This window comes from Poecile atricapillus, chromosome 2 (genome assembly GCF_030490865.1).
Source record: "Poecile atricapillus isolate bPoeAtr1 chromosome 2, bPoeAtr1.hap1, whole genome shotgun sequence".
In the NCBI taxonomy this organism is placed as follows: domain Eukaryota; kingdom Metazoa; phylum Chordata; class Aves; order Passeriformes; family Paridae; genus Poecile; species Poecile atricapillus.
Window position 1 is genome coordinate 10217178 of NC_081250.1, and position 13981 is coordinate 10231158.

The following is a 13981-nucleotide window of genomic DNA, read 5'->3' on the forward strand; positions in this document are numbered from 1 at the left end:
TGCATGGGTATTTTTTTCAATCACACCTGAGATCTCAAGCTTGCCTCCAGCCACTAAGTGATACATTTTATTTCTCACTCCCTGTATACATATCTAACACTCAAGATGGAACTGGTAAATACCCACAATTACAGAATGTGGTTGCTCACAGTGGCTGAAGCAAATAATCCACCCCCTCATAGTCCTGCAGCATTAAGAACTGCAGCAATCCCCACCATGATCTCCTGACAGGCAAACAGCTGCCAGCCAGGAGAGACACCTCCAGGAAGCTAAAAGGCCCAACAGGACTCCAGTCCGTGGGGACTGGCTAGGCTGCACCACCTGAATACAAATGTCATGAAATCCTGGTGGCAATAAAGGCAAGGAATGTTGTTAGTCTTAGCAGTAGTGATGTCAGATGCCTCAGTTTTATCAGTGGTCAAATTGATTAACTAATATAAATGTCTGTGTCTGCTCGCTAGTAGGAGTCTACACAAATTATTTATGGGAATTGCAACGGTTTCCAGGGTCCATGAGGTGTGCTGTAAGCAGCTTTTTTGCTAGAAACTCTGTTAATTGTGTGTATTAGAGAAAAAGAAAAAGGTGGTTCCGACCTGTCATGCCTCAGTGCCCTCATATCAACATACACAGTGGTGGGATCTGGTCCAGATGTTCCCTGTAAACAACAACATCAGCTAATCAGAACCTGAGGGCTGGGAGGAGAAAAGAGTTTTACCCCCCAAATAACCAAACATTCATTTCAGCGCTAATTACACTAATCAAATGACAAGTTATATTTAAGGTATTCATCAATCAAAGCTCAGCTTTACAGAATCAGAACAAGCACTGGAAACATACCTACCATCAGGTACTTGTCACCTTGGAGTTCAGAAAAACATCAAGCAGTCAGACTACTTAACCAACACATGTCAACAGAGGTTTTATTTGCTACAAAAGGCCAAGTAATCAGCACATGGATACATACAAAAAAGGTTAAACACGTTTTGCCATATAAAGGAAGGCGGAAATTGCTGAGGAGACACAGTTTAATGGCAGAAGCACATGGTCAGGAATGTGAAGCATGGTTTACTGAGAGTCTTCCATACATGCAACAGAGAATATACTTGAAGCTAAAGATAGTAAAGGTAGCACGCATGACATGAACCAATCTGGACTGAAGGTCTGTTAAGCAATTATTCTGATCCTTTTCAGTCTTCCACTGCATAATTTAAACCCTTGCTTTATGTCACAATATTTAGTTACTTGAAAAGAGGCAGACTAATTTTAGTTTCCTTTCATGCAGAGATGATGCAGTCTTTAGGCCTTTCCACCCACAGCTTTTCTGCAGTTTTGCAGCCTGCTATGATCTGCCCTTATCCAAAACTTCAAACTCATCACCACTGAACATCATGTGAATTCTCAATGCTCCAGGCTAGGGCTCTCTTCTCTGCTGCAGACCTCACGCTACTGCTAAGCACAAAGCTACAAGAAAAGCACAATTTCATTCTGGAACACTGGCACGTTGGAAATTTTCTTTTCAGCAGAGGAATTCTCCTAAACCTGGCACACTCCAGATGCACAAACTCCTTTACCAGTTACTTAGATGTTTACTACTTAAACCAGCAGGCAACATGAGCTCCTAGTGATTTCTGTCCCATTTGGGATACATGGTAGAGTATAATTCTTCACATTAGGTATGCCTAGGGCTAAATTTTACATTTCTGCAATGCGGGCTGATGGTTCCACAATGTTTTGAGCAAGAAAAGTTGCAACCCAGACCCACAAAGAGCTAATTTTTGTATCTACAGGGGAAAGTGTTACCACTACCAATTGATACTGAACAGGTACTGATCATCACCCACCACCAAAGGAGAACAGGAGTAATAGAGCTGCACATGCATGTTAGCCTCTTTAGCTTGTTATACACAATACAAGGTACAATATCCTCTCTAGCTATTAACGACACGATTTTCAGTCTACTGGTAAACTCAGCAGTGTAACAGACTAGTGCTGAGTGGAGAACTTATTTGAAATATATGCAATGTTGAAAAGAAAAAGACAAAACCAAGGAAAAATTGGTTATCTTTAAAAATAAAACTAAAGCTGGTTTGATTTGTAAAATAATGGAAACAGTAAAGTTTGAAAATTAAAGACAATCACTATGGTATTTATTGTTTTCAGCATGAATGAAATAGTTACAATGAACATCTAATATTTGATGAAACCTGCATCCAGATAAATGTACTGGATTTATTTATAATTTCATAGAAGGATCTGAAAATCCCCAAATCTCCAGACTCAATTTCTAGTCTGTCCCACTGTTGGAAGCTGATAGGTGGGTATTGAGGGAACATGAAAATCCCCTACCTGCTCGGCCAGCTTCCCCAGCCTGTGAGGCTACAGCAGCAGGAATAGCAGGGATGAGGGAGAGAAGGAAAGAAGGTAACACAAGACAAAAATAATAATAAAAAATGGGAATGAAGGGTGGGAGAAAAAAAAAAGAGGAGAATGCAAAAAGCAGGGAGTAAAATAAAAAGAAAAACAATGTCAAATACAGGAATTTTACAAATTAACCATTATACCATTAAAGGTTAAAAAAAGTAAAAAATGAGGTGTCAACATTTTAGTAGAGCAACAGAAGAGACAGCTGTAGACTGCTAACCTCGGACAAACAGACTTAAATGGCTTTAGGACACTACAGACACTACAGAATGTTGTTAGTGGAAAACACGTGTCTAGCATACTGATTTTTTTTTGTTATTGTTGTTTTTGTAGTCATTAATCATTATGGCCCTCCTATGTGAATGCACTTTATTCCATTGAGAATTCCAGGTCTGCCATTTTACTAGTAACAGAAGTTTGTAAGTGATGTCATCTGGAAATCAAAAGTAAGCTCTCTTATTGGAAGAAAAAATAAAATTAGTATACAACAAAGAAAGATACTTACACCTTCTTGCATACAGATTAACCTGATCCTAATAAATAAAATAAAATCAAGGCTTGTTGGATAATCTAACTACTGGAAGATCATAAATAAACGGAGTAACTTCAGAGCCCAATAAGTCTTCATTCCTATTTGTTATGGTAAACAGTGTAATACACATAAAGAACAGTAAAATTAAAAGCTGATAAAAACCCATCAGCTCTCCACCATGACTGATAACTCAGCAAAGAGACAAAAAATCCTCAGTGGTGACTAGTCCTAAGGCACTACTATCACATGGAGTATCTTACACCAGATGGCTGCTGTGGGATTTGCCCTACAGCTTGTGAAAACAAACAGCCCTGAAAGCCCTGGCATCCCACATTCTTCTCACCAGACTTCTGATGCCAGCAGAGTTAAAGACTGCAGGAAGTTTCCACAGCAGCACCTTTAGACAGGTTTATTTTGAGTGCAAAGAAAGATGAAACATTCGACAAAAATAGGATGGATCTGCTTATTGCATTGATGCCCCAAAATGGTATTACTAATAATCCAGGTTGAAGAGTGCAGTGTAACTGCCAGAAAGCCAGAGAGTTACTGAAATCCAGCAGTTATGTAATTCATTGCCTGTGACTATACTGCAGGTCCAGAAAGGACTTTGGGAGTATGGCTTTTAACACAGAACGGCTTGAGAAACAGCAGTTGAATTATCAGCAACATCCTTCTGTGGCCAGTTGCAGCTGGGATACTCTGAAAAGTATTTCAAAGGAAGCAGAGTCTAAGCCAAGACCAGAATGACTGACTCAATTTGTCTGTGCACATTTATTTTGAGAGACAGAGAGCATCTGTTATGCTGGTAACTGGGAAAAAACAACACAACTTCTGGAGTATCTCATATTTACTTAGGACATCCCTGGTAGTGTTCAAGAAAACAAAATGGGACATGTAGAATTTTCTGTCTGAAAATGAGTATATTGTAAGTCACATCTCTTGGATTAAATAAACCTCTGCCCATGCACAGGCTGCCACTGGTGAACCATCCCCGGTCTGAGCAAATCTCAGCAATATGCCAGGCTTTTATTCTTTGGGAAAACACTGCAGGTCAAAACTGCTCTAAGGACCACCCCAACAAGTCAGCTGTAGGGCTGACCATGTGCCAGGACTCAGTGCATACCTAATTTCCACTCAAGTCAAAGGCCAAGCTGCATGCTCTCCTCTACTTCCCTCTCCAGAGTTAAAAACCAGGAAGTAGGCTATCAGAAATCCTAAGAATTTAAAAACAACTGGGTTTTTGGGTTTTATTTAACTGCCTAAGGATGTGGCCTCAGTGTTTACTCCAAGTCTGTTTCTGTTCCAGCGATGCTCAGAAAAGGAATTTTTGGTGTGCACTTGGCAATGTCACCTATGCAAGCACAGTGGCTGGAGCTGTGAAAAGAACTTCATGGCATGACTCATAGCAAAGGTGGGAAAACAGAATCTGAGGGAGCTCACCCAGAGATGTAGTACATTGCTAAGTGTGAATCATAACTCTGACACAGTGCATGGTCTCCTGTGGCACTCTTTGCAGACCTACCCTTTATTACTTTTAATATGGAAGATCCTCAGAGAGTGTGATCTATCATTAAGTAAAAAGAAATAGTAACTTTATGCTCTGTTGCTAGACAGCGAGGAAAGGGTTCATTTCATGTTCATGTTCAACTTCAGCCATTAAAGAAGAAACTGTGCAGTATAAGGTAGAAAGGATCTCCTGATAGTGATGGATCCCATCCCCAGATGGTTGCCTGAGATGTCTCTTGAAGTATTTCTGTGATTCCACTGCCTATTGAAGGATATGGGATAACTCACTTAACCTTGCAGCCTCAGTTAGAAGAGATAGAAAAGAAGCAAGATGAATCCTGCTCTCCTTAGCTTGGACAGATTTGTTAGTACATTTTCAGGGTTAACTAAGGAAAATTGACAACTTCTAGAAGTTTTCCCTCAACTGAAATTGAATAGCAGGTTGAATAAAATGAAAATATTTATTCCAAGTGTTTAAATGGAAATCAGCTAAAATTCTAGAGAACCATCTGTGCTGTTGTAAGAAACCGGCTATTTTTCATATCTATTTTTCTCTCTCTCTCTCTCGTGTTAAGATGCTAGTTAATGAGAATTAAAATATGCTAGATGCAATCTTTTTCATCTCACTAATCCCTGGACCATTATCTGTGACGATGCAGCTATAAAAGGTCAGATATTAATAGTATTTAAGTGCCTAAAGATGGAGAGAATTATTTATTTTCAAAAGCACATCTCTAGAAATCTAGTTTGAAATGACAACATCAAAGGAAACATACTAAATTTGCTCTCAGTTTGAAAGGAAATGAATACAAATGACAATGCATTAGTCTGTCAGTGATCACAACCCGGAAATTAAGACAATTTGGTAGACTAAGAGTCTTTTGTACAAAAGAGATTATCACAATGATTTCCTTTTGAAGGTAATCTTTAATAAAATGTTAAATTCTGCTATACACATGGACACAGACTCACACACACACATATATACTTTCCTCCTCTTCTTTTTGGAGAGGTGAACTGTAAAAGCTTTCTGGAAAAATCAGGATACTTTCCCCTTTAAACATCTGAGTCTTGGATTTGTCCAGTAAATTGGAAATCAGGAAGGTATCAAAGATAATAACATCCAAGTTGTATTAGAGGTAGCCCACAGAGAAGAAACCTGGATAGTCTTTTTTTTGCTGGTAAGGGTCAGTAGCTGAATACTGAGATATGTTTAGTAGGGTGATTAGTAAATACATATTTTAGAAACACTGCAGACAGAACAGGCTGGATCATCATTATCCCTGTGGAACCACAGGAACCACGTTTTCCAGGAACCACGTGTTGATCTCATAGATGACATAACTTGGAAGATAAAAAGCAAAGGCAGATGCTATTGACTCAAATATCTTAAGAAGTAGTTTTATGCAGTGTGAAGAATCCAGAAATCATAACCCATTTCTGGAATGCACTGGAGACAATAGTAATTGCATGAATATTGTAGATAAGGGATTAAAATTTAATTTGTTCCTTAGATGAGAAAACAGAATAGCTTACAAGCTATACTGGAATACCACTAGCCATAAACTTCCAGACAGTTTGGAAAGAGCATTCAATCTAATTCAGTATCCAGTCCCTGGCAATGCCTACTGCCAGATGCTTCAAAACACGCAAGTCCCTATCTTTATATTCTCCACCAAAATGACATGTTTTGTGGTGATGCTTGCAAGTAAAACCTTCAGTAATTTTTCAAACACCTTTAAAACTTGCCAAAAAAGCCTCAGCTAAAATGCTTCAAAAATGATTCCACTTGGGAGGATAATGTTGCTACATATAGCCTGTCCTGAAGTGGCTTTTCTCCATTCCAGCCACACCACTCTTTAGACAGTGTTTGGTTTTTAGTTTGTCCTATGGACTGAGATGCCACATCTTAGTAGAACTCAACAAAACCTGACATTAAGCTATACATTTAGCCAGACTGTTTAACCATCTCACTCAAGGCTCTCATTCTGTGCTGTTCCTAAACCCATAGGCACTACCATTAACAATATTCCTTCAGAGATTTAGCCACTTTTACAGTTTGATTCAACAACACTTTCAAGAATTTCTGTGAAGAACCATCTAAGAAGCAGTCTTCAGCTAAGGAGTTAACCCAATCAAAAGGCAGATACACATAGCCAAGCCATAATCCAGCCTAACTCTATGTTGATTAGGACTTCCAGTTTCTCTGAGTGTGAGCAGCTTTCCTGCATGTTTGCAGTGTGTTGACCAAGCTGAGGACCCACCCAGCTCCCTGTGGTACAGCATAGGAAGAACAAAAGTGAGAAAATCCACAAAATCCGTCAAGATGAAGACAGTTTAATAAGAGAAGGAAAGAGAAAAACCCAAGTGATGCAGAAGCAATCACTCATCACTCCCTTGGGCAGAACAATGCCCAGCCAGTCTCTGACAAACTTTGGAACATCAACCACCCTTTTCCTATAGTGCTGAGCATGACATTACGTGGTATAGAATATCCCAGGTCAGCTGGGGACAGCTTTCTCCTCCAGCCTGCTTGCTGGAGGGCAGTGGGGCAATGGTGCAGGGGGCACAGAGAGAAATGGGAACAGCCCTGATGCAGTGCAGGACTGATCAGCAAGAACCCAGCCACTCGTGTGCTCCCAACACTGTTCAGTCACAAATTGAAAACACAGCTCCACACAGGCTGCTTTGAGAAACATAAATCCCAGGCAGAACAAGCACTTCCAACAGGCCACACTTTGGTATGGCACCTGGCTTACTGCTACTTAGTGTTATCCCCTGATTTTATTATTTGTCCTGAATTAAGGACTTATAAGTGAAGCAACCACCATGAACCATCCAGAGATCAGTGCACATCTAAAATGGAGATTTTCATTAGTGGCAAGCAAACTTCTGCAGCTAAAAATTTGCCCTTGTAATCTAAAGCATCCTTCATGTCTGGTCCCTCCAAGGACCAGAAGCCAGAGAAGTTGAGTTGTCTTTCAGAAGCAACTCCACCACAGCTGCAGGGGAGAGCTGACAGGCCCCATCCTGACCTGTTTCCAAGGAAGGTATGTCATCTCTTCCCCTCCTTTCTAAAACTTTTTTATTCCTGGAGAATATTTATGGCAGCAATTACAGAATGGCAAACCAAACAACTCTACCTCTGGGCAACAGAATGAGTTTTAACCCTGCTCAGCTTTGCCTTGTCATATGCTTGACAATAATAACTAAAGACAACCTAGGCTGTAGGGATACTCTGCTGTAGGCAGAGAGAAAGCAAACAGTCCTGGAAATGTGGCACACCTCCTTGTTTTCATATCCTGGTAACATTGAAAAGGGCAAGAGGCTGAAGCAGGCACAGACATACTGCTCTGTAATGAAGCCATAACCTCAGTTTGTCAGGTTTCTTTAATTAAAAATATTTACATTTACAATCAGAAAAGGAATAGCAGATTCTTATTTGCAGTTTTACTGAGATTTCTTCTGACTTCCACATTGAAGCAGGTACCCCTGTGATCTGCATGAGAAATCCTTCATGTAAACCAGGGGTAACTGCCAGAATTGAAATGTGGGATAGACCACACAGAGTGTGGCAAGTCCTACTGAGGACACAGTGACTTTGAAGAGGTTAGAGACATGGCACATGACCAAATGGATATGGAACTTCCCAGCCAGAGCAGCTGCCAGTGCAGAAGGTGATTCTTTCAGGATTTAAAAGGTTATTGAATTAGAAAACATATAACACCTGAGTAGGACACCTATGGTACTATTACAGGAATAATATGTGCAACTCTGAAACCAGATTTGGAAAGAGAGAAAGAGATCAAGACCCACAAAAATGAGACAGAGATTAGGAAAGGATATATTAAGATTCTTTAGCTTTATATCAAAATTAAGATGTGTATTAGATGCGTGACAGAAATGAGATTCTTATTCTAGAATAAAAGATGTCTAGATCTAATGCCAGATGAATTTAAACTGGAAATAAGGCAAAATTAATTAAAAATTGAACACCTTAAAAAAAGGCAAGTTAGCTTTCACCACATGAAGTCCTCAAAGATAAAATACTCTAGATCAACCTAAAAGTATTTGCTTGGTGTAGTTATCACTGGTTGAAAAACTAGATGCTATTCAGAAATTCAGACCAGATAGCACTGTGCTCCTTCAGTCATTAAAATCATGACTCAGTAAAGATTTCTGGAGAATGCTTGTTACATCCTATATTATCCTTGGGACTTTTCTTCTGACTAGAGGATCAAAACAGAAGGGATATAGTAAAATAATTTTTCCTTGTGTGCAGAAAATATCTATCTAGTTAAACAAGTAATGGTTGGAAGTATTTTACGAACAGAAGGAATCCATTTTGTAACACACTGAGGTAAACACTTGGAAACTGGAGTTGACGTGACATGATTACATATTGGCTCTGGAGTACAGAGTACTCGTTCTGTCACTGTCAGGTGCTTTTCTGAATCACTGTATTCATGGGCAGAATAAATGCTATGATTGCAACATGAAGGGGATGAATTTTTGACGAAGTAACAAAATTTTCTACCTGTGTATGCAAGAATATTAAGTACCACATGCATTTCCTTAGTATGTCTGTGACCAAACAGCCAAAGGAAATACAATGAACGATTCTTACTGAAAACCAATTCCTTAAAACAACTTTGAGTTTAAGGAGTGAAAAATCTTACCTGCAAACATATTGCCAGGTTAACTCTACAGCCAAGTGATGTGCTGACAGCTCGTGGATGGAGACCCAGGTCTTTAAATAACTTTGAAAACGACTGAGTAAGAGCTATCCGAGGTCGTTCTTCAGCCACTACTACACATGTCCGTACTCGTGAAAGGTCCAGTCCCCTTGCCTAGAAAGAAATCAAAATGTAACAAAGGCCACAAATGGGCAGATTTAATGCAAAACAGAAGTTCTTAAGTGCATTATGCAGGTAATATGATTCAAGAGGAGCACCAGAACAGAGGTAAGGTATCAGCACAGTTTCCATTTTTCCTGGAGGCCGGATGGCCAGATGACACTCTAATAGCTGAAGAAGCACATATTTGCTTGTCATCTTAACATTAGCACATAGGAAATGATAGGCATGCTAATTCTGAAGGGAGGGAATGCTATTTCCCCAAATTAATTCAGATGACAGTGATTAACAGCAAACAGGAAGCAATGTCTAGACTTGGAAAAACTGATTAGGAAATTATTAAGCGAGGATGGTAAAGGCTGGAGACATCATAAATATCAGCATCTCAAGATTCAATTTATTTCAGTAGCACATGGGAAATTCCAGATGATTTCAGATTTAACTGGCTACCTGGGTTTTAATTCTGGGGGGGAAAAGGAAGATACACCCTCCTCTCCATACAACGAGGACCATCTAGTTAAAACAACACAGTGCTTTTAACATGTGATTATTTAAATATAGGGGTCAAAACCAAACTAATACTTCATATAACCAGGGTATTCATAAAACACACTACATGATGTAATACTCCTTGAGCCTCTTGGACATTTAAATCTCTGTTTTCCAACACCTATCAACACAGGCTGCAACACACATCAGAAAGCTTAGATAAATAGAAGCCTTTCCTTGATGTTTAACAGCCCTCTGATCTAAGGAATGACGGGTATTGGTACACAGCCTTTGGCAAGGAGTAAAGTGGGTTCTGTGGAAGCTGCCTGCTCCCTCAGATGATTTTTTTCCTCCCAGCAGACATTCAGCAGAGTGTTCAAGGCTCCAAACCCCACCATGCGGGCGGCAGGGCGTGCAGGACAGCAGAACCACTCACCTTCAGTGACTCTGTTTGCGAACCGAGTCCCTTAGTACAGAGCTCCATGACTGAATAGGAACAAAAAGTGTCTCTCACTTTGTACTGACTCACGGCAAGAAGCCACAGGGCAGGATTGGTCTCCAGTTCTGAGGGAGGAATCAGAATAGACTGGTGTCCTGAATAAACGCTGCAAGACACAAGATTCATTAACACACACTAAACACCAGTGTCCACAGCAAGCCATGGGATACGTGAATATACAGTTTATCACAGCACTGGCTGAATCATGTAAAGCCTTACAGTGCTCCACAGCTCCAGAAGCTTGACATAATGTTTAAACCTGTTTTTTTTTGCTGTACTTCCAGAGTCTATGATGAATCATGAGGACTGCAGGCAGAATGTGCTCCTGAACTACTAATTTACTCAAAATTCCAGTAGACTTTGCTGTTACGACTGTATCAAGAAGAGCAAAATAGCTCAGCTTTTAATGGTGTGAATAAGCAGTATAATAATATTAAGAAAAATTAAGTGTTGCTGATAAATACCTTGGATTGACTAATTAGCATTTTAAGGGACCCTGACTAAAAGAGTACTTTATTACTTATTATGGAAGCAACCTGTCTCCTGCTAAAGCAAGCAAGGGGTTTGCAATAATTTTCACGGGAGTAAATTTGGCCCTAATTTAACATCCCTTGTAGCTTCAAATTCCTTCTGTGAAAGTTTTATGAACTTTTGAAACTCAAATATACTACATCTCTTCTATACTGGATACCCACGGAGCATAAATATTGCGAAAATACACTTATCAGGGGCCCCTGAGGGAAACAATTATGTCAGAGCTAATTTCTCTGGTACCTAAGATTCTCCTCAAGGGAAAAATATTCCCAATTTGATGACTTTATTTCCCATGGGTTCTATGTTGTTCACTCATCTCACACAGGCAGATTTACCATCAATTTTACAGTCCCCTCACATCTCAATTTGTGATCTGTAGATATTTCAAATCGGAATGGTGACAGCATAAAGCCTCCAAATCATAGAAGTTCTGAGAAAGGGCCATAAAAGCCCTCAAGATTTATGATGCATAAAAGAATTTCATTTGTGACTTGAAAACTTGAAATGCCAGCTTGGTAAACTAAAGTTGATGTTTTCAAATCCAAGACTCTGAGGTAAGACATGAAATGGAACTTTCTTTTCAGGAATATGAGCATCTCTGTAACAGTGGACATCAGGCACCTTTGCAATCCTTGCAGATGGGCTGCACACACACACACAAACACACAAACACACAAACACACATTCCCTCCCTGGTGAGTGAATGCCCCCACCTCCCCCAAACCCAGATGAGAGTGTTTTCAAAAGCTGTGCCATATAGAATGAGGTCTGTGTGACCAGGATATCTTTACTTGGTACAATAAAGGCAAAAAAGGTGAACAAGCCCAGCCATAACAGCAGTTAATAAACCAAATTGTTTAGGTCTCTGCTGGAGTATGAGCCTGAGGATGTCATGGAATATGTATGAACTACAGTTCAAGCAATTTCATTTATCACAGAGGAGAAATTTTATCTTTGACTGCTTGTCCCCATTTATGCCACTCTGGGTGAGTGATGACCAGTGGCTTGCCATGGAGCGATGTGTTCTGGGATGGGGCTGACACGATGGCCATGGCAGGAAAATGAACATTACCCTTTCATGGCATCCAAATAAAGCATCACTGAACCTTGAGCATGTGCTGCATAAACATGTGAAAAGAAATCTTGGCAGCATTACCCACACCTGAAAGGGGAACGCCCTGAGCTCAAGTGAAAGATCAAACCAGCCAGGGAGTAGTACAAATTTTTACTATAAATATTACCTCACTCTTTCATCCTTAGCAAATTCTATTAAGTTTTTCAGAGAAGTAAGACCAAAAGACCTTTAAGCTTAGGGCTCCACAAACAATCAATGTGTACAATCTGTCTGGTAAATACATAATTCTTACAAACAGGAGCCTGTAACCATTCAAGTGAAAACCTGAGATGGGTTCCAATCTGTACAAATATGGTATACAGAGATTCACCTTCAAACCCTTCCCAATGACCCTAATCTCTAATCGATGAAACCAGTGTCAGGTGAAAAAAATTATCTGCACAATAATAAACATGATGCCAGGGTGTCAAATGTGGGAGGATTATTACTCACAACCACATTAAGATCCCTTAGGTATCACTTATTCAATTGGGCAGACATACCAAAATCAAAACCAAATCAAAAGAACAAACTTTATCCCTGTACTGAAAAGTGTTTGCACAAACTCCACAGTAACACTGGAGAAGAAAACTGCATTATTTAAGTAGGAAAACAGAAGATTGATTCCAAATGTATTTTACCAGGAAATCATTCAAAATAGCAGAATTTACACCAAAGACAAATGGTTTTACCCTCAGCAACACTAATGTGTGAGGGTGAACTGTCTACCTCTCTAGATCAACTTATGGACAAGAAAGTGGTTTTGCTCCACCAACAGTCCTGCAGCAAAGTATGAGGATCTGGATGCAAAATATCCCATCTTCTTCAGACCAAGGGAAACAAATTCTCTTATAATCAGGCTTAGACTAAAAAAAATTACTCCAATTAGACTGAAACAAATTCAGATGTTGCTAGTATGTTTTCTGAATTTTCTAATGCCTCAAAAATACTGTGGAGCTCAGGATGAAACTGCACAGTGGAAGGAAATTTCTAGCAGGAAGAAAACTTTCTGTGGTAGAGAGCCTCACACGTGCTGCCATACACAAACCTACAGCCAGCTGATTCTGTGCCTGCAAACTTCATGCCCAGCACAGGCTTTGCCTACTGAGCTGTGGTTTAATAATCCATGCATATCCTCTGATTTGCAAGAGCAGTTGGTGGAGCTACAAGAAGAACTACAAAGGCATAATTGTGGGGTGAATGTGCCAGTTCCACAGCTGAAGTGGTTTATGCAGCACCTGGTCACCACAACATTGGCCATAACTTGGCTCAGCTCCCTGAATCAATCTCTGAAACATTACACAGAATTTGTGTATCAGTCCAAGCCACAAAATGCTGCGTATCTCTGAAAATTCCCAGATTTAAATTCCCCTGAGAAGCTGTCTATCACCCATGTTTTGGTAGAGAGAAGCTGAGGAAAAAATACCCTTGTGGAGCTGGTTGAAACATTTCATACCATTCTAGTGATTTCAAATCATTGTGAGATGTTACAAGGTGTTTGCTTAGCACGAATGCCAAACACCAGAGAACCACATGCTTGAACAAACTGCAGTTGTGCAAGACTGCTTTGGATGAAGCTTGATATGGTTCCAAACCATATATATAGGTTATATATAGGAAATTCTGTCAATGCTGTCTCCATGTAATTCTAGGAATGCAGAGAAGTTTAGTAGGTTCATTCAGGTAAGGAATTGTATATTTGGTAGAGTTAATCCTGAAACTGAGGCAGTTCCATCTCACCTTGAAACAATGACAGAATGGTTAAGCTGTCAGCTTGGCCATTCTCATACAGGAACCAACAAAATCACGGTGAACACTGCAACAGCAGGGGGGTGAATGCGATATTAGGAAAGATTTGGGAGTTTAAATATAAACTGTTGAACTTAAATTCTGCTTTCTGAGACTGCAAAAATATATGATACAATGGACTACGTGCAAGATTTTACTTGTGTAGATACTGGGAAGGAACTGGATCAAGATTGTTTCTTCCATTGCTGCAGAAAACTGTGTCACAAGAGTATCCACCGCCT

At 39.8% G+C, this 13981-nt stretch overlaps 1 protein-coding gene across 1 annotated transcript in view; it reads right to left on the reverse strand.

Moving 5' to 3' along the window:
- Positions 1-13981, reverse strand: part of DIP2C (disco interacting protein 2 homolog C) — a 307926-nt gene that overhangs the window by 27921 nt on the left and 266024 nt on the right. Inside the window, 4 exon segments of the mRNA XM_058831787.1 lie at positions 594-655; positions 2347-2376; positions 9139-9309; positions 10241-10409. Of these exon segments, the coding sequence (XP_058687770.1) occupies positions 594-655; positions 2347-2376; positions 9139-9309; positions 10241-10409 (432 nt within the window).